This window comes from Schistocerca piceifrons, chromosome X, assembly GCF_021461385.2.
Source record: "Schistocerca piceifrons isolate TAMUIC-IGC-003096 chromosome X, iqSchPice1.1, whole genome shotgun sequence".
Taxonomy (NCBI): Eukaryota; Metazoa; Arthropoda; class Insecta; order Orthoptera; family Acrididae; genus Schistocerca; species Schistocerca piceifrons.
In genome coordinates, this window is record NC_060149.1 from 821,898,285 (window position 1) to 821,923,523 (window position 25,239).

The following is a 25,239-nucleotide window of genomic DNA, read 5'->3' on the forward strand; positions in this document are numbered from 1 at the left end:
AGTCATGTTACCTGTAGCTTGTAATTCAAGAAGACTTTCTAGGCAATGGTTATATCTGCAACTACTATTGTAGTCAAGGTGCACCAGCAGTTTTTTAACTATACCAGTAATTTCACTTATGGAATGTTTATGTTGGAGCCTTACTTTGGCATCTCTGTACACACAGCTGGCACATCGCACCTTGCCACTCACTGGGTGCTTTGTTTATTTATGCTGCAGCCTCACTGCCGCAGGGAGTAATCGCCCTGCAGTTGTTCATATATTGAGAAGAGTGCTGCAGAGTCAAATATGGTGCCCTGGAGTAGCCTTGAAGCAATCGCGGCCCAAGTTTCAGGACAAACAGTGATGGTCGCAGCGTGAAACACAAAAGAGCTTGATACCATTGCCTGGCATGGATCGTAGCAAGAAGTAGGGTGAGTAGTGGGGCGAGCAGCAATGGTACAGGTTAAATGGACCAGTAAGACACAGTGGGTTTAATTCATCATCACAGTGCCGTGCCAGCGAGTAACGAGGTGGCAGCATAAATGCATCATTACATTCTAAATGTAATAAATGTACTAACATCAGATGACTAAATCTCCACATTCACTGAATGACATCATAATGAAATTGGCATGATTAACCTTCATTCATAAAAAGCCAGAGTAAGAACATGTGTGAAGGATAAAATAATCTGCTAATAGGCATCTTAACAACCCAATTTAGTCTGTTAGTTAACAATTTCATAGAATATTCTTTTTACACTACACAATGACAAAAAATTAGTGACACCAATTCATTATCAATGCTTTTTTCAGAGCGTTATAAAAAACATTCATTCAGCAATATGTTCTAAATATCATCTGGTGGTACTCTGGCAGCAGAACCTCAAACTAAAAGCTTTCAAGGGTGTATGTTTTAAATCCACTTTTTTTTTCCAAATCAAAAAGTTAACTACTGAGGTTATCACCAAGCTTGAGAATCTAGTTATTTTTACCTGCATGTCACGCAAGAACCCCTCAAGTTACAGCCAACTGTAGCAATATTCATCCATACAGTGACATTGGTAAAAAGCTACGAACAATACCTGCAGCTATATGGACACTCAATATGAATTTTGGATGTGCAAAAAATAACCCTAGTTTAAATTTTAAAAACTTGGGCCAATAATAGTAGCAAATAAGCATTGAACCATTGGCATGAAAGGAAAGAAGGAATGTTTGGTAAACAAATAAAAGATGGGTAGTTGATGTATGAGAATGGAGCACAGCTGAGATGCTTTAATCATTAGCTAAGATTATGAGAGTGATATTTACTTATCTTCACCATATAAGATAAAACAAATTAACCACAAGAATGCAACCAATCCCTGAAAAATTGCATTCTCAACAACAATTAGCCTTTAAGTACGTCATTTTACAATTAAATGGTTGATGGAGGAAAATTTTGCTGTAGTGTACACGTGGTTATTTGTAACTGCATATTTGAACAATGCTCCAGTCCTCCTCAAATCTAGTTAACTGTTTTTAATTGTTCTTTCTTGCCTCAATCACATACTGAAATGGATATGACAGCACATATTACAATCCCCTCCCCCACTTAAAAATACAACTGCACATATGGTGGAGGTTCTGATGAAAATTGGATAGACAGTTGTGCAAATCAGCAAGTAAAATAGTTTCAATTACAAACTCAAAGGCAGACATTTCAAGATGATTAGAGACCCACTAGACCAGTTACAGAATTTTAACCTAATATTAATGATCATGAGATCACATTTTTCAAAGATGAAATCTTCATTGAAAGCTTATGAGGCAATCACTGTTTTCATGGTGCCCATAATTAAAGTTACAGTTCCAAAACTTAGTAGAAAGAGAACTACAGCTCAGAACAATATCAAATTTGAACAGTAAAATATTGAGGTAAGGGGATAAGTGATGGGAAAAAATTAATGAAAATTTTACTAATAGATAGTGCTGTAAGGGTCAGAATATGCTCACCAACTGATGCGTGGAACACAGCTGTTCCTCAGTTTGTGTCTGGGATGCCCAACATGACTGTCTCCACGAAGGATAGCGTTCTGCTGGTAAAGCTCTTTTACAAGGATGGTGATTGTGCGTCAGTAGCCCTGCAGAAGTCCTAGACACTCAAGGGTATGAAAACAGGCATTGGTCTGATGCCCGCTAAGGGTCTCAATAAGATTACAAAATTCGAGGACAGGTAATTTTGAAGTGCAGTGTGGCAGAGGGAGGAAAGTAGTTGATTTGACATCTGTCGATGTGGCCACAGCATTGCAGTAGGAGTTGAGCAGGGGTGTGCAAACATGCAGTGCATAGGGAATTGCCTGGACAGCATAGGGAATTGCCTGGACATTGGACATGCCTGCAAGTGTGGTGCATAAAATCCTATGAACATCCTACATTGCTATCCCAACAAAATCACTCATGTTCAGGAGCTGTTTCCTGCCTACCTGGCAGCAATACAAATGTTCGCCCTGCAATTTCTTGCTCACATGAAGTGGACAATGAATGGCCATGGAACATTCTGTAGTAGACAGACAAAGCCAATTTCCACCTCCAAGGGCAGGTCAATACGCAGAACTGCAAAATATGGGCAACAGAAAATCAACATATCTATCTACCAGTACCACTTCATCCTGCAACGGGGGCTCGAGGGGTAGCAGTGGGATACCAATCTGACTGTCATCCACCATATAGCCTGACAAGCAGGAGTGGTGGTCTGAGACATCATTTCTTTTCATAGCAGAACCTCTTTAGTAGTCATCCAAGGCACCTTTACAGCAGAGCAATATACTAACAATATTCAACATCCTGTTTTACTGCCTGGGCTTACAATTCAGCCAGACTATGCCTCTCCACGCACAGCAAGACTTTCTACTATTTGTCTTCGTGCTTGCCGAATCTTTCCTTGCTCAGAAAGGTCATTGTACCTGTCCCTAATTGAGAATTTTTGAAACATTATGGGATGGGTTCTCCAAACAGCTTGGGATTTTGATGATCTAACACACCAATTTGACATAATATGGTACAATAGCCCTCAGAAGGACATCCAACAACTCTATCAATCAATGTCAAGCTGAATAACTGCTTGCATAAGGGCCAGATGTGAAGCAACATGTTAAATGACTTACTCAATTTGTAAAGCTCTTTCTCTTGAAGAAATCATCCAATTCTTCTGAAACTATAACCATTTGTTTGTCTGTACATTTACATCACATCTACTGGGTTCTGTCCCATTCGAATAATTCATTTGTGGTGTGTGTTTTTTTCTTAGAGTGTATAAAAATAAGAGTATTTATCTATTGGCTTTATCGTCATTAGAAATAGACCACTAGTCAGTGGAAGTGGTGGGAAAATATACTGTGACTTTGCTGGAGGAACATTTCCAGCACCTGCCAGAAGAGATTTAGGAAATGACAAGAAAATTAAATCTGTATGGCCAGATCCCACCTTCCTGAACACAGGTCCACTGAGTTTGTCAACATCCCATATTGCTCAACATCACGAAACAGATTTTGCAATACTTATGTGTTGTATTACCTAATTGATTTGTTAAATATTAACCAATTAAATAGTCCTTCAGTTTTTGAAGTGAGCAAATAACTGACAAAAAGAGAATGTTTACCAACTGCTTAGGCTATACAGTTACTGGCAACAGGTGGCACACCTGAATAGGCAAACTCTTAAACAACCTAGAATGTAGACATTTCAGGAGTACCCAATTTAGGGCAAAAATCCAGAAAATCACACAAATTGAGTTTAGTATCTGTTTATGTCATTGTCAATTCTGCCTCCTTACCAGCATCACAATATAAATGCATTATTACTGTGGTCAAGCTACGCTACTCATTAGCAACCTCACTCAACAGTGGTGTGGTGGTCAATGAATGCCCCAACAGCAGCTGGTGCCCCTGAAATGGCTGACTGCTATGGCAATGGATAACCTTAATTCTGGCCTGAACCAAGTAGAAGGCAAAACTTTAAAAAATGGAACCTCGTTCTTATGTAAGTAAATCTATCAAACTCTTATTAAAGAAATTTGTGGCTCAATTAAAGCTAAATACCTCAATTGCCTAGTACACTAAACCACAAAGAGCCAGTTCTGAACATATGCACTACCATTTCAGAGATGATATTACCACATCCTAAGCTATATATTTTTATGTTTTGACCATTACGATATTTTACACTCACAATGCCCTTTCCTACATGTGTATGTTTCTAGCTGCTCCTATATGGTAAAGGTGGAATGGCACCATCTACAGTAATTACACAGCAAATGAGAGTGTCATTTCCTTCACCTTCACTGTACCTTCTATGTCACAAAACTGTAACCAATTTCAGCTTCATCTGGCCTTCTCTTTGCCATCTTCATCTAATGCATACTGGGATAGGATTGAAATAATCAAAAACTACATAATAAATCAGAAAGATGTTGAAGGATTGTAATAATGAATGCAATAACATTAGTGTCAACCTCAAAGAAAGATGCTGAAGGAAAAAAATTAACTGAATTTTGTACACCCTCTCACCCTAAGTCACAAATAATGACATTATCAAAATGTAGCTGAAGTTTATAGCATGTTTTGTACAGATCTCTCATGTTGAAGCATTGTGAATGCATGAACAGTTGCAGTTACACTGTAAGTAATGGAGTATATCTCAGGTGGAGACTTTTCCAATATGCATCATCTGTTTCACAGAATGTTCACTATAAAGTAGCAGTTTCAATAACCGAAGACCCAAAATTTTGCCGTCCCAGGGTGTGGGTGTGTGTGTGTTTGCAGTTACATGAATTTCATCTTACCTTTCCTTTCAATACAAATGTGTTGACTCCAGGATATAAAGTGAAATTGTCTAAACTGAACTCGCATATAAAATCACTTTTTACTGCTGCATTTACTTTCTTATATTTTCCTTGACTATCTGTCCTCCTGAAATATGAAGAAGATTGTATATCATTAAAAACATCTTAAAAATAATTTTATTATTATGGAATGTAATGCAAATGTTCCTTATTGAGTATACATAGATTTGAATACTTCGCACGTTTCAAGGAACTAAAAACTTTTTAAAATTATATCTACAATGACAGTTAAAAACTGATACTGTCTGACCAATAAAAGGATGATACTGTCTGACCAATAAAAGGATGTCACTGTCAAGTTTTTCAACTTCATTAACACTATATTTGCAGTTTCTCTTACAGTGTGTTCTATTTATGTTTTCTACCCTGAAGACTAAAGGTAAAACTGTCTTCAACAGGGTTGGTTTGAACACCATGATGCTTTACTACGCTAGACCCCATTGGAGGTGGTGTGTTCTTTTCTACTGGCTATGAACTGGTTTACCCATTAAGTCAGAGTGGCTCCTGTATTTTAACATGGTCTCTGAACTGCACAGCAACCTGTCATTCTTTTTCCATTAACATATCTTTGCTAGAGGTGAAAGAAATGTCATCATCGTCTTCTTCTTCAGTCCAAAGAGTGGTTTGATGCAGCTCTCCATGCTACTGAATCCTGTGCAAGCCTCATCATCTCCAAATAACTCTTGCAACAACATCCTTCTGAATCCACTTATCATATTCCACTCTTGGTCTTCACCAATGATTTTCATCACCCACACTTCCCTCCAATCCTAAACTGCTGACCCACTGATGTATCAGAATGTGTCCTATCAATCAATCCCTGATTTTAGTCAAATTGTGGCACAAATTTCCTGTCTCTTGAATAATATTCAGTACCTCTTCATCAGTTACGCAATCTCCCCATCTAATCTTCATCGTTGTTCTGTAGCACCACATTTCAAAAATTTCTGTTCTCTTCTTGTCTAAACTGTTTACCATCCATGTTTCACTTCCATACATGGTTACACTCCAAACAAATACCTTCTGGAAAAAAAAACCTCTTAACACTTAAATCCACATTTGAAATTAACAAATTTCTCTTCTTCAGAAAAGCTTTTCTTTCCACTACCAGTCTAAATTTTATATCATCTCTACTTCAACCATCATCAGTTACTTTTGCTGTCCAAACAGCAAAAGTCATCTACTACTTTTAGTGTCTTGTTCCCTAATCTAATTCCCTCAGCACCACATGATTCTTCGATATTGTTTGGGAACTATGTCATACTGCTTCAGGGAACTTAAGTCCATGCACTGAGCTTCAAATCCGTTAAGTATGAGAAAAATACCATAAACTCTCCTCGACTGTCACAATGCTACACATACAGCACGTATTAAATTTCCATATACGCAACTTTCTTGGAGGCATGTGCAATTTAATTGCTCCTTGAAGTTACAAATTGTCACTTGTACAACACCACAACACTTTTGTCCTTCCAGCCATTTGACATCCATTATCTTCTTATAAACTATATATAAAAAAATGATTCACTCGTAAGAAGGTGTGATACATTAAGAAAAACAAGAAACTCCCTGAATGATCAAAATGCTGCCCAAGTTCATGGAAAAAACCACCAGTCCTGCTCCACAGTCTTCCCCGTGAAGATATTAAGAAGAATTCTTGATAAAGATAGCTTCCTTCTGTGAGATGGTAAATTATTCTCTTTTAGACAGTAAGATGGAAAATGTTGAGAAGGATTCTTCAGCATTCCCCACAGCATGGTACGACAGATTTTTTTTATCAACTATTGTGTTATGAACTGCAGACAACACCAATGCCAATCTGCCGGTGGAGAACGTGCAGTTGTTCATTTTTAAAGATAACTGATCGAAAGTCTGAACTACCTCTCTCAGAAATGAATATCTTTAAAAACTTCCATCCCTTATTACAGCAGTACGTGCATGCCCCAAACCCCTCTCCAAAATTCTTCTTACAAAATGCCAGGTGTAAGGTAGTTTGGCCAATGATTTATTTAATACACCAAGTAGCACTCCACCCCATGTAATAGTACTAAGAGAAGGGGGTGATTTGTTACTAACTTCACAAAATTGTACGACTTTTTGACAATTACCTTTATACATTTCAAATTTTCACACACAATTAAGAGAATGTAATTTTTATAAATCTAACAATTTTAAGTACTTTCAGTATCATGTGCAGGAACTACTGTTATAAGGTGAGAATTGCATCACACATTTGCTCTCAGTATATTTCGGATTTCCAAGATCAGCACTCGCAAAATTAAATTTTATAGTGTACACTTTGGATTAAAGTACACTGGCAAAATTAGATGGACTGAAATTTCTTTATACTATATCAGTGTTCTTCATTAATAACCTAAACTGTACTTTCTCATTACAATACTTTAAATGTTGTATTCTCAGTAAGCCAAAATGCGTATCAACTAAAGCAATAAAAGCCATGTGATATTCACAGCTTCAAAGGAGTTACACATTGTGGATCTTCCACAAATATAATGTGTTTAAATAGAAGGGCAATGTTTAACAGAAAGTGAGGAATTCTTGAACTGAATATCAGACTTAAAAACAAGCAACACAAAAACCTAGTCTGTTTCTCTAAAGAAACTGACTAAATTAATAAAGGTAACCTGTTCATAAATTTACTGCAGTATATAGAAATAAAAATAGACAGCTGATTATTGTAGAAACTTTCCTCAGTTGATTTACATTTCATTTCATGCGACTTGTACTTATAAAACAAACAAGTTAGCACTAACAATTTACATAATGTTTTAAGAACTGAGATAAAGTGCAATGCAGCAGATAAATACCTGAGGAACTGTTTTGGGTTTTTCGCAACAACGCTGGCGGAAGCAAGATTTTTGTCCTGTTTATAATCTAGATGTTCCAGCATAGCCAACTTCTGAGCGATTTCACTATTTGCTTCTGGTTTAATGTACCTGGCAGAAAAAATATTACACATAGAGAAAATAATTTTCACTCAAGCATTGACAAAATAAATACGATGGAAAACAGTTTTTTAACTGATCAGGAGAACTGAAACTGAACATGAGGAAATGCATGTGCCATGTCCTAATACTGTGGAAGGTTTCCTGCCTTTGCATTTGTTTTCAATGAAATTAATGCGTATTCTGTCCTGAAAATGGTACTCACACTTTTATAAAAAGGGCAAGCCAGTATGAATATGTTGTTTTAAGGAAAACTGTTGTGTATTATCTTTAACCAACTTCCGTAAGTACATTTATACACTGAAAATCATAATGAAGTGCATGGCAATGTGCACTTCTCATTGAATTACATGATTGTTTCTCTCTGTTACATTTGTGTGTACGAAGAATATTTGCATCTACATCAATACTCTGCAGGTCTTTTACAGAGTGCGGTGGAGGATACTTCTGGTACCACTACTGTTTTCCTCCCTCCCTGTTCCATTCGTGAATGGTACGTACGCAGAATGACTACTGATAAACTTCCATATGGTTTCTAATTTCAGGAAACTTCCTGTCGTGGTCATTTTGCAAGACACATGAGAGAGAAAGTAATATGCTGTTCAACTCTTCTTTCAGCTTATGCTTCTAGAATTTCAACAATGGATTTCTCCATGAAGCAAAATGCTTCTCTTATAGTGTCTGATACTGGAGTTTGTTGAAGATTTGTGTAATGTTCTCATGCCTACAAAACATGCGAATGATGTTAGTTGGGTAATTAAAGGGACCAGACTACTAGGTCATCAGTACCTTCTTTCTCGAACAGACAGGTCTACGTGACTGTACATCAGAGGTCTACTGCACAAAACTCAGTGGAAGAAAATCCCAAGGTCTACCAAAGGTCAACAAAGGCTAATACAGGATGGAAAAAAAGGAGACACAGGAAGAAAGGCAGGCAAGGTGCCCCATCTAGGGACCAGCTGGAAGCCCCCGAAAGCAGAGTGCAAAGAGGGGACATACATCCCTCACCCCCGCCATTTAACAGAGGTAAACCACTCAGAAACTGCCTAAGAAACATGAGCAACACAGACATGACAAGATAAGCACAGATAAACAGAAGATGAACAAGTCGAACAGACCTCACAAGAGAGGGGAGGAAGAGCAAAAGGGCAGGTAGGGTGAGGATTGGGCTGGACCACTAAGTCCTGACAGCCGCCGCTTGGTCTGAGCAGAGCCGGCAACAGAATGTTCTGCCAACCACTCAGTGGGCCGATAAGATTAAGTAGGGCTCCCTTAAACAGAATGGTAAAAGCCTCCTTCACAAATAAAATGCAAAACAGTCAGCTGCTGAGACACTGTCTCCAAACACTAGGGGTAGCGAGCTACGGAGATGAAGAGTCTACCACAAAATGGCTAGATTGGGATAGTTTATCAAAATGTGGACCACTGTCAAACGAGAACCACAACGACATTGAGTAGGAGGAGATGACCGTGTATCAGCCAAGTACGGCCGATGCGGAGCCAGCAAAGGGTGCCTGCAAGAAGTCTGCATGGAGAACTTCCACAGATTCGTAGTCTCCTTTATTGGCCATGATTTGTTTGCTGAAGTCAGAGTGCGCCATTCTGTATTCCAGACCCCTAAAATGTGAAGGGTGTAATACCGATCGGTGGTCTGTTTCCAGAATATGGATCCCAAGAGTCGGCTTACTGGCAGCCAGCTTGGCCAGGCTATCGGCGAGTTCTTTCCCGGGGATCCCAATGCGGCCCATGGTCTACACGAAGGTCACCAAGCATCCACGCTGGTCAAGGGCATACAGAGAATCCTGGATGCCCACAACAATGGGACGGCGATGGTAGCACTGGTCAAGAGCTTGCAAACTGTTCAAGGAGTCACTGCAGATGAGAAAGGACTTACCTGCGCAAGAACAGATATGCTCAAGAGCACCAGATATGGTGACCAACTCCACAGTGGATACACTACAGCCATCTGGCAAGAAGTACAGTTCAGTATGTCCCGTGTCCGTGTGTGTGTGTGTGTGTGTAAGTAAAGCCTGCGCGATCAGCAACCATCAAGCCATAAGCATAGATTACTTCTGAACCCTGGGATGCACCAAGGATTGAGAAAAATTGGTGGCGGATGGCCTCAGGATGAACCGAGTCTTTAGAAAGTTGAGATACATCAGGACAAAGTTGTGGCCATGGGATGCACAATGAAGTTGTAGATGAGAGGGCCCAGAGGAGAGGTAGTAGAGGAAACAACTGGAGTTCAGGGAGGAGGGACCGGCCATGGATTGCAATCGTAATCCCTGCTCTGGGCCATCACTGTGGGAGATGGATTTCCGTGCTTGGAAAGAGGAGACAGTAGTTCAGATGCTTAGGAGAGCTGCAAACAAGTAGCATAAATGACAAGCTGCTGTAGGTGCCTGATCTGCAATGGAAGGACCCCAGCCAATATGATTAAGCTGTTCACAGGTCTATGTCAAAAGGCTCGTGTCACAAGTTGAACCTCACAATGGTGTATCAGATCCAGCATTCGGAATGCTGAAAGTGATGCCGAACCATATGTCAGACTCCCATAATCAAGACCGGACTGTATCATGGTTTTGTAAACCTGCAGAAGGGTAGTGCAATCTGCACCCCAGCTTATGTTACTCAGGCAGTGAAGTGTATTAAGATGCAGCCAGCACTTTTGTTTAAGCTGGCAAAAATGGGTAATCCACATTCACCAAGCATCGAAGATCAGACATAAAAAGTGATAAATCTCCACCACATTGAGTAGTTGGCTGTTGAGGTAAAGTTCTCCTTGTGGTTGACTGGTACTATGTCAACAGAAGTGCACGATACGAGTCTTGGTGGCTGAAAACGAAAATCCATGGTGAGGACACAAACCTGCACACTTTGTATGGTGCCTAGCAGTCGACATTCAGTGACACCCACACTAGAGGAGCAATAGTAAAGGCAAAAATCATCAGTATACAAGGAGAGTGATACTGAGGCCCCCAGCTACTAGAAAGAGAGGGACATTCAGTACAGAGACCTGCCAGACACCATTCTCTTTGATATGGAGAGAACTGGGTGCCTGCAAGAAGTCTGCACCAACTTGAACCCCGAAAATACAAGAGATAAGATTTTCTGAATACAAATTGGGAGCAGACTGCAGAGACCTCAATTGTGTACGGTAGCAAGGATCTGGTGCCGCCATGAGGTGTCTTAAGCCTTTTGCACGTCAAAGAAGACCGCTATAAGGTGTTGACGTTCATCAAAAGCTCTTTGGATGGCAGATTCCAATTGAGTGATGTTAGTTGATCTTCTGTTACATGATTACTTATCTGTTGTTGTTGTTGTGGTCTTCAGTCCTGAGACTGGTTTGATGCAGCTCTCCATGCTACTCTATCCTGTGCAAGCTTTTTCATCTCCCAGTACCTACTGCAACCTACATCCTTCTGAATCTGCTTAGTGTATTCATTCTTGGTCTCCCTCTGCGATTTTTACCCTCCACGCTGCCCTCCAATACTAACTTGGTGATCCCTTGATGCCTCAGAACATGTCCTACCAACCGATCCCTTCTTCTGGTCAAGTTGTGCCACAAACTTCTCTTCTCCCCAATCCTATTCAATACTTCCTCATTAGTTATGTGATCTACCCATCTAATCTTCAGCATTCTTCTGTAGCACCACATTTCGAAAGCTTCTATTCTCTTCTTGTCCAAACTATTTATCGTCCATGTTTCACTTCCATACATGGCTACACTCCATACAAATACTTTCAGAAATGACTTCCTGACACTTAAATCAATACTGGATGTTAACAAATTCCTCTTCTTCAGAAACGCTTTCCTTGCCATTGCCAGCCTACATTTTATATCCTCTCTACTTCGACCATCATCAGTTATTTTGCTCCCCAAATAGCAAAAATCCTTTAATACTTTAAGTGCCTCATTTCCTAATCTAATTCCCTCAGCATCACCCGACTTAATTAGACTACATTCCATTATCCTTGTTTTGTTTTTGTTGATGTTCATCTTATATCCTCCTTTCAAGACACTGTCCATTCCATTCAACTGCTCTTCCAAGTCCTTTGCTGTCTCTGACAGAATTACAATGTCATCGGCGAACCTCAAAGTTGTTATTTCTTCTCCACGGATTTTAATACCTACTCCTAATTTTTCTTTTGTTTCCTTTACTGCTTGCTCAATATACAGATTGAACAACATCGGGGAGAGGCTATAACCTTGTCTTACTCCCTTCCCGACCACTGCTTCCCTTTCATGTCCCTCGACTCTTATAACTGCCATCTGGTTTCTGTACAAATTGTAAATAGCCTTTCGCTCCCTGTATTTTACCCCTGTCACCTTTAGAATTTGAAAGAGAGTATTCCAGTCAACATTGTCAAAAGCTTTCTCTAAGTCTACAAATGCTAGAAACGTAGGTTTGCCTTTCCTTAATCTTTCTTCTAAGATAAGTCGTAAGGTCAGGATTGCCTCACGTGTTCCAATGTTTCTACGGAATCCAAACTGATCTTCCCCGAGGTTGGCTTCTACTACTTTTTCCATTCGTCTGTAAAGAATTCGTGTTAGTATTTTGCAGCTGTGACTTATTAAGCTGATAGTTCGGTAATTTTCACATCTGTCAACACCTGCTTTCTTTGGGATTGGAATTATTATATTCTTCTTAAAGTCTGAGGGTATTTCGCCTGTTTCATACATCTTGCTCACCAGATGGTAGAGTTTTGTCAGGATTGGCTCTCCCACGGCCGTCAGTAGTTCCAATGGAATATTGTCTACTCCGGGGGCCTTGTTTCGACTCAGGTCTTTCAGTGCTCTGTCAAACTCTTCACGCAGTATCATATCTCCCATTTCATCTTCATCTACATCCTCTTCCATTTCCATAATATTGTCCTCAAGTACATCGCCCTTGTATAGACCCTCTATATACTCCTTCCACCTTTCTGCTTTCCCTTCTTTGCTTAGAACTGGGTTTCCATCTGAGCTCTTGATATTCATACAAGTCGTTCTCTTAACTCCAAAGGTCTCTTCAATTTTCCTGTAGGCGGTATCTATCTTACCCCTAGTGAGATAGGCCTCTACATCCTTACATTTGTCCTCTAGCCATCCCTGCTTAGCCATTTTGCACTTCCTGTCGAACTCGTTTTTGAGACGTTTGTATTCCTTTTTGCCTGTTTCATTTACTGCATTTTTATATTTTCTCCTTTCATCAATTAAATTCAGTATTTCTTCTGTTACCCAAGGATTTCTACTAGCCCTCGTCTTTTTACCTACTTGATCCTCTGCTGCCTTCACTACTTCATCCCTCAAAGCTACCCATTCTTCTTCTACTGTATTTATTTCCCCCATTCCTGTCAATTGCTCCCTTATGCTCTCCCTGAATCTCTGTACAACCTCTGGTTCTTTTAGTTTATCCAGGTCCCATCTCCTTAAATTCCCACCTTTTTGCAGTTTCTTCAGTTTTAATCTACAGGTCATAACCAATAGACTGTGGTCAGAGTCCACATCTGCCCCTGGAAATGTCTTACAATTTAAAACCTGGTTCCTAAATCTCTGTCTTACCATTATATAATCTATCTGATACCTTTTAGTATCTCCAGGGTTCTTCCATGTATACAACCTTCTTTCATGATTCTTAAACCAAGTGTTAGTTATGATTATGTTGTGCTCTGTGCAAAATTCTACAAGGCGGCTTCCTCTTTCATTTCTGTCCCCCAGTCCATATTCACCTACTATGTTTCCTTCTCTCCCTTTTCCTACACTTGAATTCCAGTCACCCATGACTATTAAATTTTCGTCTCCCTTCACAATCTGAATAATTTCTTTTATTTCATCATACATTTCTTCAATTTCTTCGTCATCTGCAGAGCTAGTTGGCATATAAACTTATCCAAATATGTTAAATTATGACATTTGTGTGATACCCAAAATGAGGAAACATATTATCCTCTTCCACGATGAAAGAATTTTGGAATATCAAATTCTGTTATTCAGCCTTTTGCCATCTTCAGTTTTGGTGCCAGTATGATCACTGAGCCACTGAATAGATGATTTCAGTATGCTGACTGACTTTAAATAGAACCAAAATTTCTTAAAATTTTTAGTCAGATCAGATTACAAAAGTTTTATTTCTCACCCTGCTCTCTTTATGTTCATTTTGGTTTTGTGCAGCTTTTGTTTGAAACAAGACTACAGCTTATCTTAAAATTTGTGATGTGGCACTATTTGCATTTCGTAGCAAACTTCCATCATGGTTACTGAACCACAGTGGATCTTTCCCATCCCTTAAAACCTTGTTCAGCACATACTGGTCGTACAAGGGGGAGGGCATTAGACATTGCCAATGATTCAGCTCCTATTTGGCAGCTTGCTTGTGTACAGACTACAATTAAGGCCTCTGAGAGGTTCTGGCCCAATAATGCCCCACCGCTGGTTTAAAGTAAACTTCTGCTAATTTCAAATGTACAATTGACTCAAAACTGGTGAGTGACAGATAACTGAAAGTTGAGCATTTTTCATCATCATGTATAGGGTCTGCAAACTCCTATTTTCCTATAAATCAAGGAAAAGCTGGTGCAACTGTCACTTAGGTGCCCATAATGTTAATGTAATTCAATGAAGGTGCCACTGGCACTCTGGGGAGCAGAGAACCTGTGTTCAATTCCGGAACGCATTCTATAGGTTTCTTTTTTTCCTATAATAAAATTGGTAGGAAAATGAGGGTTAATAATGTAAGTAAGTCAATAAGGAGTAACAAGTTACACAAATTTCTCAACCAACTTGGTCAACAAAGAATTAAAATTTAAGCCTCGCTGTAAGAGAAAAATTTCAAGTAAGACTGCTGTGAACTTGTGACTAAAGACATCCAACCACATGACGGTTGTTTATAGTGGGGCATGGGGCAGAATGCACACAAGAATTTTTATTGCCGTACATGTGGTAGGCATCAAAATTAAGTCCTGAATAAGAAATATTTTTAAATGTAAACCAAGTCTGCCTTCCACCAAAGCTTTGGAAGGAATGATGATGATGTGCAAACATTGCATTCATCAGGTGTTCTTGGCAATGTGAGTATATTTGCCTTGAGATTTATATGACAGGAACCATGCATCTTGTTTGTAAAAAGTGAGGACATGTAACAGAGTGAGTGAAAGAGCCATTGTAAGGTGACAAGGATTAAAATTTTAATTCTTTCCTAATCCAAGTTGTTTGAGATATATATACCTGCCTAGCTTTTTATTATTTTTGATTAATTTATTTACCTTAAAGTTAAAGCCATTACAATCTTGCGACCTAAGTCTGTAATTGCTTTAACTTTAATTTGTAAATGGTCACTGACCATGCAGCCATGTTTAAAAGTTCTTATTTACCTTACTTACCTTCCTATTCCTATCAATTTTGATATGGAGAATAATACAAAGGGGAAAACTTCAAAATGCCTTTGGGAATTGAACTAAAGTTCTGTGCTCCCCAACCAGATGCCTTGATCGCTATACCAGCCTCACTTCAATTGAACAGCATTTACCTTGATGCATAAGTGGCAACAGTAACAGTTTTTCCCCTCGATTTCTATGAAAATATACATTTGCAGACTCCATCTATATGTCAAAAAATGCTCAATCTACCTAACTTGTCAATTTTGAGTCTACTGCAAGTCATGAATTATAGGGGTGGTTTTCTCAAAATTGGGAGTGGGAGTACTGAGCCAGAACGTCGAGTCCTATATAGTAGGTTGTACACAACGGAGTGGCCAAACATGAGCCGAATCGATGGCTGCATCTGAGGCCTCCCACTTGTAATGTGTATTGGACAATGCTTTTGAATTTTGGTGCTATATATCTTTATCGTCAAAGCTAAATATTTGATGTTGATTACTCAGGTATTCAGTGACTTGTTTACTGTCACTCTTACTAAGCAAAAATATTTTTCTATCTTTCCTACCATTTCTTATAATACCTGTAGTCCACAATACTGTTACAGCTAAACAGCATTAAGATCACTTCACTTAGGCCCTTCTCCACATTAATTAATTCACGAAGTTTGGGTGTACTTGATACTAGGAGTATTCCCATCATGAGTCGGTTCTCTATCTGCAGGAAGTAAATTTCAGATAAAACATTCAGATATTCTCATGCAATTCCCAACCTCTGGCACTAATTTAGTTTTAATCATATGACCTTTTGATTCTATAGGTATCAGCAAATCCTAGATGTTCTGTTCAAACATATAACAATGAATGGGTCCAAACTTTCCATTCAATGTCTCGAGGATCTGTTTTGTGCTCAAACTGGAGACAGTAGATAGAAAGAACAAGTATTAAGTTCTGCACTTAAAAGGCATGCATGCAGGAGTGTACTGTCACACCGGTGTTTGACACCATACAGACTCAAATGAAACGCATCAATACCAGCACCCGTTGATACTCAAAGTGAACAAGACATCAGGTTCTCATAGAATCCCAGTTAGATTTTACACTGAACGTGTGGTACAATTAGCTCTTTTCCAAGCTCGTATTTACTGAAAATCTCTTGTGCAGCGAATAGTCCAACATGACTGGAATTGAGTAGATGCAGGGTAACATATAGATTCCATTTCCTAGATTTCTGAAAGGTGTTCCAAATTGTCTCACAACTTCAACTACTAAGATATGAGTGTAGGGAGTCTTCGGAAAAATGTGATAGCCTTGAAAAATATTCCACTAAATGAGCCCAACAGATTATATTGAACGCCAAATGTTCCACAGAAATAAAGGTAACTGTGCAGTCCCTAAAGCACTGACTGCACACCAACCAGTGCAGTGCCGTGAAACAGCATCAAGAAGGTGCTGGCCCCTAAACCAGTGAAAATAGCAGGCAGTGCCACACCTCCAGGAAGAGAGTTCACTGCCCCTCGTCAACACGGACTTGACCAGCTGCCCATAACTAGCCAGTCCAGTTTGGTCACAGACTTCAAGAGCATCAGTACTGAGTACGTTATTAGCCTGCGTTCTGCGAGTAGTAATAGGGACAAAAGTATTTGCATGTAAAAAGCACAGGCAGCCACTTGATAAAGAGAAGTTTTGTTTCTTTTCTTTTTAGAAATAAAGTGTTACATTAACCTTTAAGTTTAATGTACAGATAATTTTGGATTCCTGCCACCAACCAATGCAACTTCCCTCCTTCCTTGTTTGTGTCAGTGCTGTCTCCCACTGTAGCTGACAACAGTAACATCTAGAGACCCCAAAGGAAGTGCTAAACACCTTTAATGTTTTTCAGTTGCAGGAGGCTACAGTTGCGCATGCATGCTCGTGTGTGTGTGTGTGTGTGTGTGTGTGTGTGTGTGTGTCCACTGTTGACAAATGCCTTAATGGCCAAAAGCTTTATTTGTGATAGTCTTTATGTTGTGCCTATCTGGGACTCAGCATCTCCGCTATATGGTGAGATTTATTCAAGAATTTTGCTGAGAAAACCTACACTATCATATTTAGGGGTAATACTGATGCAGTATGAAATGGGATAGTCATATAAAATCAGTAATTAGGGAAAGTGAAGAGAAGACTTACATTTTTTCGAAATGTACTGGATAAATGTAACACATACGTACAGGAAATCACATACAAGATCCTAGTGTGACCAATTCTACAATATTGTTTCAGTGTTTGGAATGCTTATCGAAAAGTTATGACAACAGATGTTGTACAAATTCAGAGATGTACTGTCAGAATTGTTACAGGTCATTATGGGCCACATGGATGTGTACCAGAAATGCTTGGAGAACAGAAATGGGAATACTTGGAGGAAAGATGACATAGGTCTCACAAAATTCTGTCAGGTGAATTTAGAAAACCTGTATTCCAAGAATACTGTGTGAAAATAGTATATCTTTTGTAGGGATCGTGAGAAGATTGTGTGAGAGATTGGAACACATTTAGAGAGGCATATACACAGTCACTTTTCCCCTTCACTCAATATGTGAATGGAACAGGACAGGAAACACTGGTACAATGAACCTTCCACCACGCACTGTGCAGTGCCATGTGGAGTATGTACGTGTATGTAGATGTCACTATTACAATGGTATGGTTGAGAAACTAACATTATTCTCCAAGTATTCTCTGAAGTGCTCTGCTCCTAAAGAAGGTGGTCCATAAAAGGCTCCAAGTACCATGTTTGACCTACCTTTCATGCTTACCTTCACATAGGTTATTTCACATTCAGTTTCTGAAATAACATCACTAGATATTACTACATTCTATATAGCAATAAATATGCCACTGCCATTGTTGTCCAGGTTATCTTTGTGATATATAATCCAATTCGAAGTTCACTGTTCACTACTGCCTTCAACTACCTTCCTGTTCCTAAGACTACATGGGCATTATATCTTCAATACCTATCCATTGACACTCCTAGTGTACTAACATCACATTAATGTTTTGTGTTTCTGATATGTAAGAACCTAAATTCCCATCCAAAGGTAACATGTATGACCTTTCTCTGTTTACAGTATGTAACTTGAACACTGGCCCCAAGCAACAGCAGCAGCAGTAGTAGTAGTAGTAGTAGTAGTAGTAGTAGTAATAATAATAATAATAATAATAATAATAATAATAATAAGGCCCGGGAAAAGAATAGGCCTCCGGTATGTTCTGTCAATCGTAAAAGGCGACGAAAAGAACAAACCACTAATAGGGCTAACCCGCCTTTTAGTGTGATTAGTTGGTTCAGGACAGAACTAAAGAAGCCTCGGACAAGCGCCGTCATGGTCGGGGACGATGCTTGAACCCTATGCCCGCCCACAATGGTAACGACACTGCTAGCCAACTGGAAAATGATTCAAATCCAAATAGAGGTGTTTTGCAGGATATGCTTCCTGCAACCACCCTAGAAGGAAAACAAAGACAGAGGATGAGATGGTCAGATGAAGTTAATCGACACCTCATGTTCTGTTATTACCAAGCAACAAACCTAGGAACCAACACAACTGGATACAGATCACAAGTATACACAACATTTATTACCAGATACCCAGAATTAAAATTTTTAACAGAACAACGACTAGCTGATCAGATCCGTGTAATAATCAAAAATAACAGAATACCCCAGTCAGAATTAGAAGACATCAAACAACAAGTACAACAAATACTGGAACAAAATAATGCGCAATGAGAAGAAGAAGAAAATACAGTAATGGACTCAAACATCCCGGAGCAAACAAACAAAGAACAACACGCATCAATTAAACAGTCAGAGGAAAACGAAATCTTAAGACAGCCCACAGAACAAGCACAAAGAGAACACGAAGTGACACACGTGTTAGATATAGAAGAAAAATTTCAGCTGACATATATAGAATACAAAGACACAAATACAGACATTAGGCCATTCTTGCATAGACCGCCAAATAACCCACAAGTCGAAACAACAATAAAAACTATCAACACAATCATACACAACAAAATAAATGAAAACAACTATGGAAGAGTTACAACTACTGGTTTATATAGGAGCACTCACTACACTAAATATACACACTAGGCAGAGATCAGAACCAACCAACACACAGAAGAAACCCACAAAACCAGCATGGCAACACAGGCTACAGATCAGAATAGAAAAACTGAGAAAAAGACATCGGACAGGTAACACAATTTATAAGAAATGAAATGTCAGAAAAAAAAAAAAGAAAAAGGTTAGGTAAAATCTCACAACAAGAAGTGATAGAGCAATTAGATGAAAAGAAGCAGAAATTACAAGCATTGGCCAAACGACTTAGAAGACACAAAAAAAATGAAAATAGAAGGAAACAAAACCAAACATTCAACACAAACCAAAAGAAATTTTACCAGACAATAGATAACACACACATTAAAATAGACAATCCACCAAACATAACAGACATGGAACACTTCTGGAGCAATATATGGTCAAACCCGGTACAACATAACAGGCATGCACGGTGGATACAAGCAGAAACAGATATGTACAAGATGATACCACAAATGCCTGAAGTGATAATTTTGCAACATGAAGTCACCCAAGCAATTAATTCTATTCACAATTGGAAAGCCCCTGGAAAAGATAAAATAGCAAATTTCTGGCTAAAGAAATTCACCTCAACACATTCACATCTAACTAAATTATTTAACAGTTACATTGCAGACCCATACACATTCCCTGATACACTTACACATGGAATAACTTATCTGAAACCTAAAGATCAAGCAGACACAGCAAACCCAGCTAAATATCGCCCCATAATATGCCTACCAACAATATACAAAATATTAACTTCAGTCATTACACAGAAATTAATGACACATACAACACAGAACAAAATTATAAATGAAGAACAAAAAGGCTGTTGCAAAGGAGCACGAAGATGTAAAGAGCAACTGATAATAGATGCAGAGGTGACATATAAAGCTAAAACTAAACAGAGGTCGCTACACTATGCATACATTGATTACCAAAAAGCTTTTGATAGTGTACCCCACTCATGGTTACTACAAATACTGGAAATATACAAAGTAGATCCTAAATTGATACAGTTCCTAAACATAGTAATGAAAAATTGGAAAACCACACTTAATATCCAAACAAATTCAAATAATCACATCTCAGCCAATACAGATTAAGCGTGGAATATACCAAGGAGACTCATTAAGTCCTTTCTGGTTCTGCCTTGCTCTGAACCCACTATCCAACATGCTAAATAATACAAATTATGGATACAATATTACTGGAACATACCCACACAAAATCACACATCTGCTATACATGGATGATCTAAAACTACTGGCAGCAACAAATCAACAACTCAACCAATTACTAAAGATAACAGAAGTATTCAGCAATGATATAAATATGGCTTTTGGAACAGACAAATGTAAGAAAAATAGCATAGTCAAGGGAAAACACACTAAACAAGAAGATTACATATTGGATAACCACAGCGACTGCATAGAAGCGATGGAAAAAACAGATGCCTATAAATATCTAGGATACAGACAAAAAATAGGAATAGATAATACAAATATTAAAGAAGAACTAAAAGAAAAATATAGACAAAGACTAACAAAAATACTGAAAACAGAATTGACAGCAAGAAACAAGACAAAAGCTATAAATACTTATGCTATACCAATATTGACCTACTCATTTGGAGTAGTGAAATGGAGTAACACAGACCTAGAAGCACTCAATACACTTACACGATCACAATGCCACAAATATAGAATACATCACATACATTCAGCAACTGAAAGATTCACATTAAGCAGAAAGGAAGGAGGAAGGGGATTTATCGACATAAAAAACCTACATTATGGACAGATAGACAATTTAAGAAAATTCTTTCTAGAACGAGCAGAAACTAGCAAAATACACAAAGCAATCACTCATATAAATACATCGGCTACACCACTGCAATTTCATAACCACTTCTACAACCCTTTAGATCACATAACATCAACAGATACGAAGAAAGAAAAATTGGAAAAAGAAAACACTACATGGCAAGCACCCGTATCATCTAACACAGCCACACATCGATCAAGACGCATCCAACACATGGCTAAGAAAAGGCAATATATACAGTGAGACGGAAGGATTCATGATTGCAATACAGGATCACACAATAAACACCAGATGTTACAGCAAGCATATTATTAAAGATCCCAATACCACAACAGATAAATGCAGACTTTGCAAACAACAAATAGAAACAGTAGATCACATCACAAGTGGATGTACAATACTAGAAAATACAGAATACCCCAGAAGACATGACAATGTAGCAAAAATAATACATCAACAGCTTGCCTTACAACATAAACTTATAAAACAACATGTTCCCACATACAAGTATGCACCACAAAATGTACTGGAGAACGATGAATACAAATTATACTGGAACAGAACCATTATAACAAATAAAACACCACCACATAACAAACCTGACATCATACTCACCAATAAAAAGAAGAAATTAACGTAACTAATCGAAATATCCATACCCAATACAACAAATATACAAAAGAAAAAGTAGAAAAAATTGTAAAATACATCCAACTGGCTGAGGAAGTCAAGGACATGTGGCATCAGGATAGTTGACATTATACCAATTATACTATCAACTACAGGAGTCATACCACACAATATCCACCAGTACATCAATGCAATACAGCTACATCCAAACTTATATATACAACTACAGAAATCTGTAATTATTGACACTTGTTCAATTACCCGAAAGTTCCTAAATGCAATGTAACATATACCGTACAGTTAAAAGGAAGTCACGCTTGATCAAGGTCCGCGTCACCTTCCATTTTTAACCAGACATAACGTCTGAGACAAGAAAGAAGTAATAATAATAATAATAAATAATAATAATAATAGTAAATCCTGAGTAGCTGCTTTCCTTACATACTATATACCTTACCTATCGAGAGGGGGGTGAGAAGGCGTGGGGTCTAGAATAGCTGAGACAGAGAAATTTACATCCAAGATTGATGCAGGATCATTGGAGCCTCTGGTTTAAACCTTTCACTTCGCTCCAAACCTGAGGACTGCTATTAATTCTCAGTGTGATGCTGCAATTATGAAGCCATGCTCCCACCTCACCTCATTTCTTCCTCCATCTCACAGATGTACTCATTTTTCTCATTTAGAGATTTACTTTACTCTACATGTGCAAGGGCCTTGTCAACTATATGCCTACTCTAATAGCCTCTTCCATTTCTTTCTATCTAGTGCACTGCTTTTCAGTTCAGTGCTATTTAAGGCAGTCTATTTACCTTCACTCCTGCTATATGGCCTGGCCGGTTCAACCTTCTCTTTTTTAGCACTTCGATGATGTTACAATATTTGTACAGGTATCTTAATTCATTTTTTCTTATCTTCCATTCCATGTTATCTTCTTGACATAACAACCTGTAAATTTTTATTAGTATTTTTCTTTTGAATGCTAACAGTTTTTCTTCATCTATATTTCTACATATTAATACTTCACACCTGTATAATGTTACCGGTATAATAAACTATTTATACATGTGCATTTTGCAGTTAGTACTAAGTGATTTTTTTCCTTCAAGATTTTGATAAACTAAAAAGTGTTTCGTCCACAGTTGCTAGATAGGCATATATTTCTATGTTCATTGTATTGTTGTTACTAAAAAGACCTCTAAGTACTTGAAGTAGTCAACTGACTTGAAAGTGAATCCATCTACAGCCAAAGGTGCATTACTTTGGATTTTCTTACTTATGACCAGATATTCTATCTCTTCTTCAGTAACAAATAATCCTGTTTTATCAGTGATTTTGTAGTAGTTTTGCATTATTCTGATTTATTCTGTTTTGGGACTACTTATTAATGCGACATTACCTGCATAGCGAAGTCTAGTAATGTTTAACTCCTGCATTCGGATCCCCTCTGGATATTTTCACTAAATTCTCTATCGATCTTCACTAAGACAAAGTTAAATAAAATAGCATCCCCTTGTCTCAGTCCAGCATAAACCTTAAACTTTTCTGTTTCTCCAAAGGGTGTGTATAAGACAAAGTTTTATACATAAAGATTTTAATGAATCTGATTAGATTATGGTATTTCAAATTCCCTCATTATATTTAGGAGTGTGTCTGTGTATGCTACCATAGGCCTTTTTGAAATCTAGAAATAATATGTGGATATCTACACTGAATTCCCACGCCTTCTCAGTTATTTGTATTAGAGTGAATAAATGATATAATGTGGAGGTACTTCTGGAGAAACAGCTTTTAAAGTCATTAATTAGTTTTTCAATTATTGGGATCGTGTGTTTAATGTGCACATAAATACGGTATCATAAGTTACATCCAGTAAAGCAATTCCTCTGTAGTTATCGCACCCAAGGGACTCATTGTACTTAAATATGGGGCAAACTGTGGTTTTCCAGTCTGCAGGCATGTTTTCTGTCTTCCAAATTGTGTCTATTAAAGATAGTAGTTGTAAGTCCAGATGTGGTCTCAGAGACACTAATCCTAATCTTTCTTTGCGCATTTCACTTTGAATCTTCTCTTGCGTATCCTGCTACGTGTTAAAGAAATCTCACTATGGATCCTTAATGTATCCTTTCCTGCTGTTAACCAGGTTTTGCTTCCATATATGTAGTACAACTGGGAGTGAGAATGTTTTGTACAGTTTCAGAAATGTCTCTTTCCTTATGTTGCAGGAAGTCTTTTTGCTATTATTAACTGTTCTTTGATGTCCCAGCAAATGCTTTTTTGACTACCTTTTTGTCCCTAATTCTCTCTCCATAGCTGAGTGGTCAGAGCACATGGCTACCATGTGGGGTACCGGGTTCAATTCCCAGTACTGCCCAGGATTGTTCCCTTGTAGGATGACTGGTACAGGGTGCACTCAGCTTCATGAGCCATTTGACTGAGGAGTAGCAGCTCCACGGTCTGGAGAGTCTGCAAAACGGTCAAGAGAGGGGTGTGCTCACCAGATGCCCCTCCATACCCTATCTCCATGACACCACAAGGCATAGGATGACACAGCGGGCCCTGTAGACATCCCTTGGACCTTCATAGTCTGGATAAGGAACTCATTTTGTCCCTCATCAACATTTTCTTTTTACCATCTTTTCTGCACGTATCTTCTATCGCGTCTTAAGTCATCATACGTGAATGTATGTTTGTTAATTTTTTTCAATATTGCAACAGCCATATGCTCAGCTGTGTCTACAGAATTTTATTGATTTGTGGAACGTTTTCATCACTGCTCACACTCAGGAGTCAACTGAAATAATCATCGTCATGCTTTTCTCCACCTTCAGAAAACTGCTTCTAACATTCACTCATACACAAGACACAGACTTATTGCCCATCACCTTTGTTACAGCCAGAAACACAGTGTTGTCATTTTTCTTACCCCGTAAAGAACTTTTACATTAATCATATACACAAATGTCAAGAGTGAACTAAAGCACTAATGGAGGAAAGGTGCACACTCCGGTGGCATAACAGTGAAATTATCCATACTATCCTGCTCACCTTCCAAGACTAGAGACAGTATATTATTAAAATAGCCCTACTTGTTACTCTCTTACAGTAAAGTAATTTTAACACTACAACTTCTGTCGCTGAGTTAACTCATCATACTCCACAATTCCCCAGGTTCTGTGGATGTGTTTAAGTGCAACCTCTGGGTTTTCCTTGAGCACTATTCACGTGTTTACGCATTCCATTCTGCACACTCTCTCAGTGTTGTTGTTGTTGAGTACTAAGCCACAGCAACTTGCATGCTCTAGATGTGACAACACACCCAGCTGAATTTGTGCTTGCTGCTGCAGTCCCTCAATGCAGATTTTGACTTCGCTTCACATATTTTTGTCAGTATTAACTTTGTGATTTCTGTTCTACAATGGAAATATCACATCGCAATGGTTGTACAGATAGAGAT

General features: G+C 38.5%; 1 protein-coding gene across 1 annotated transcript in view; it reads right to left on the reverse strand.

Annotated features, from left to right (window-relative positions):
* Positions 1-25,239, reverse strand: part of LOC124722897 (trafficking protein particle complex subunit 10) — a 166,905-nt gene that overhangs the window by 89,935 nt on the left and 51,731 nt on the right. The window contains exons 12-13 of the mRNA XM_047248038.1: positions 7,695-7,823; positions 4,807-4,933 (exon numbers count right to left, since the gene is read on the reverse strand). Of these exons, the coding sequence (XP_047103994.1) occupies positions 4,807-4,933; positions 7,695-7,823 (256 nt within the window). The remainder of the gene's footprint in view (positions 1-4,806; positions 4,934-7,694; positions 7,824-25,239) is intronic.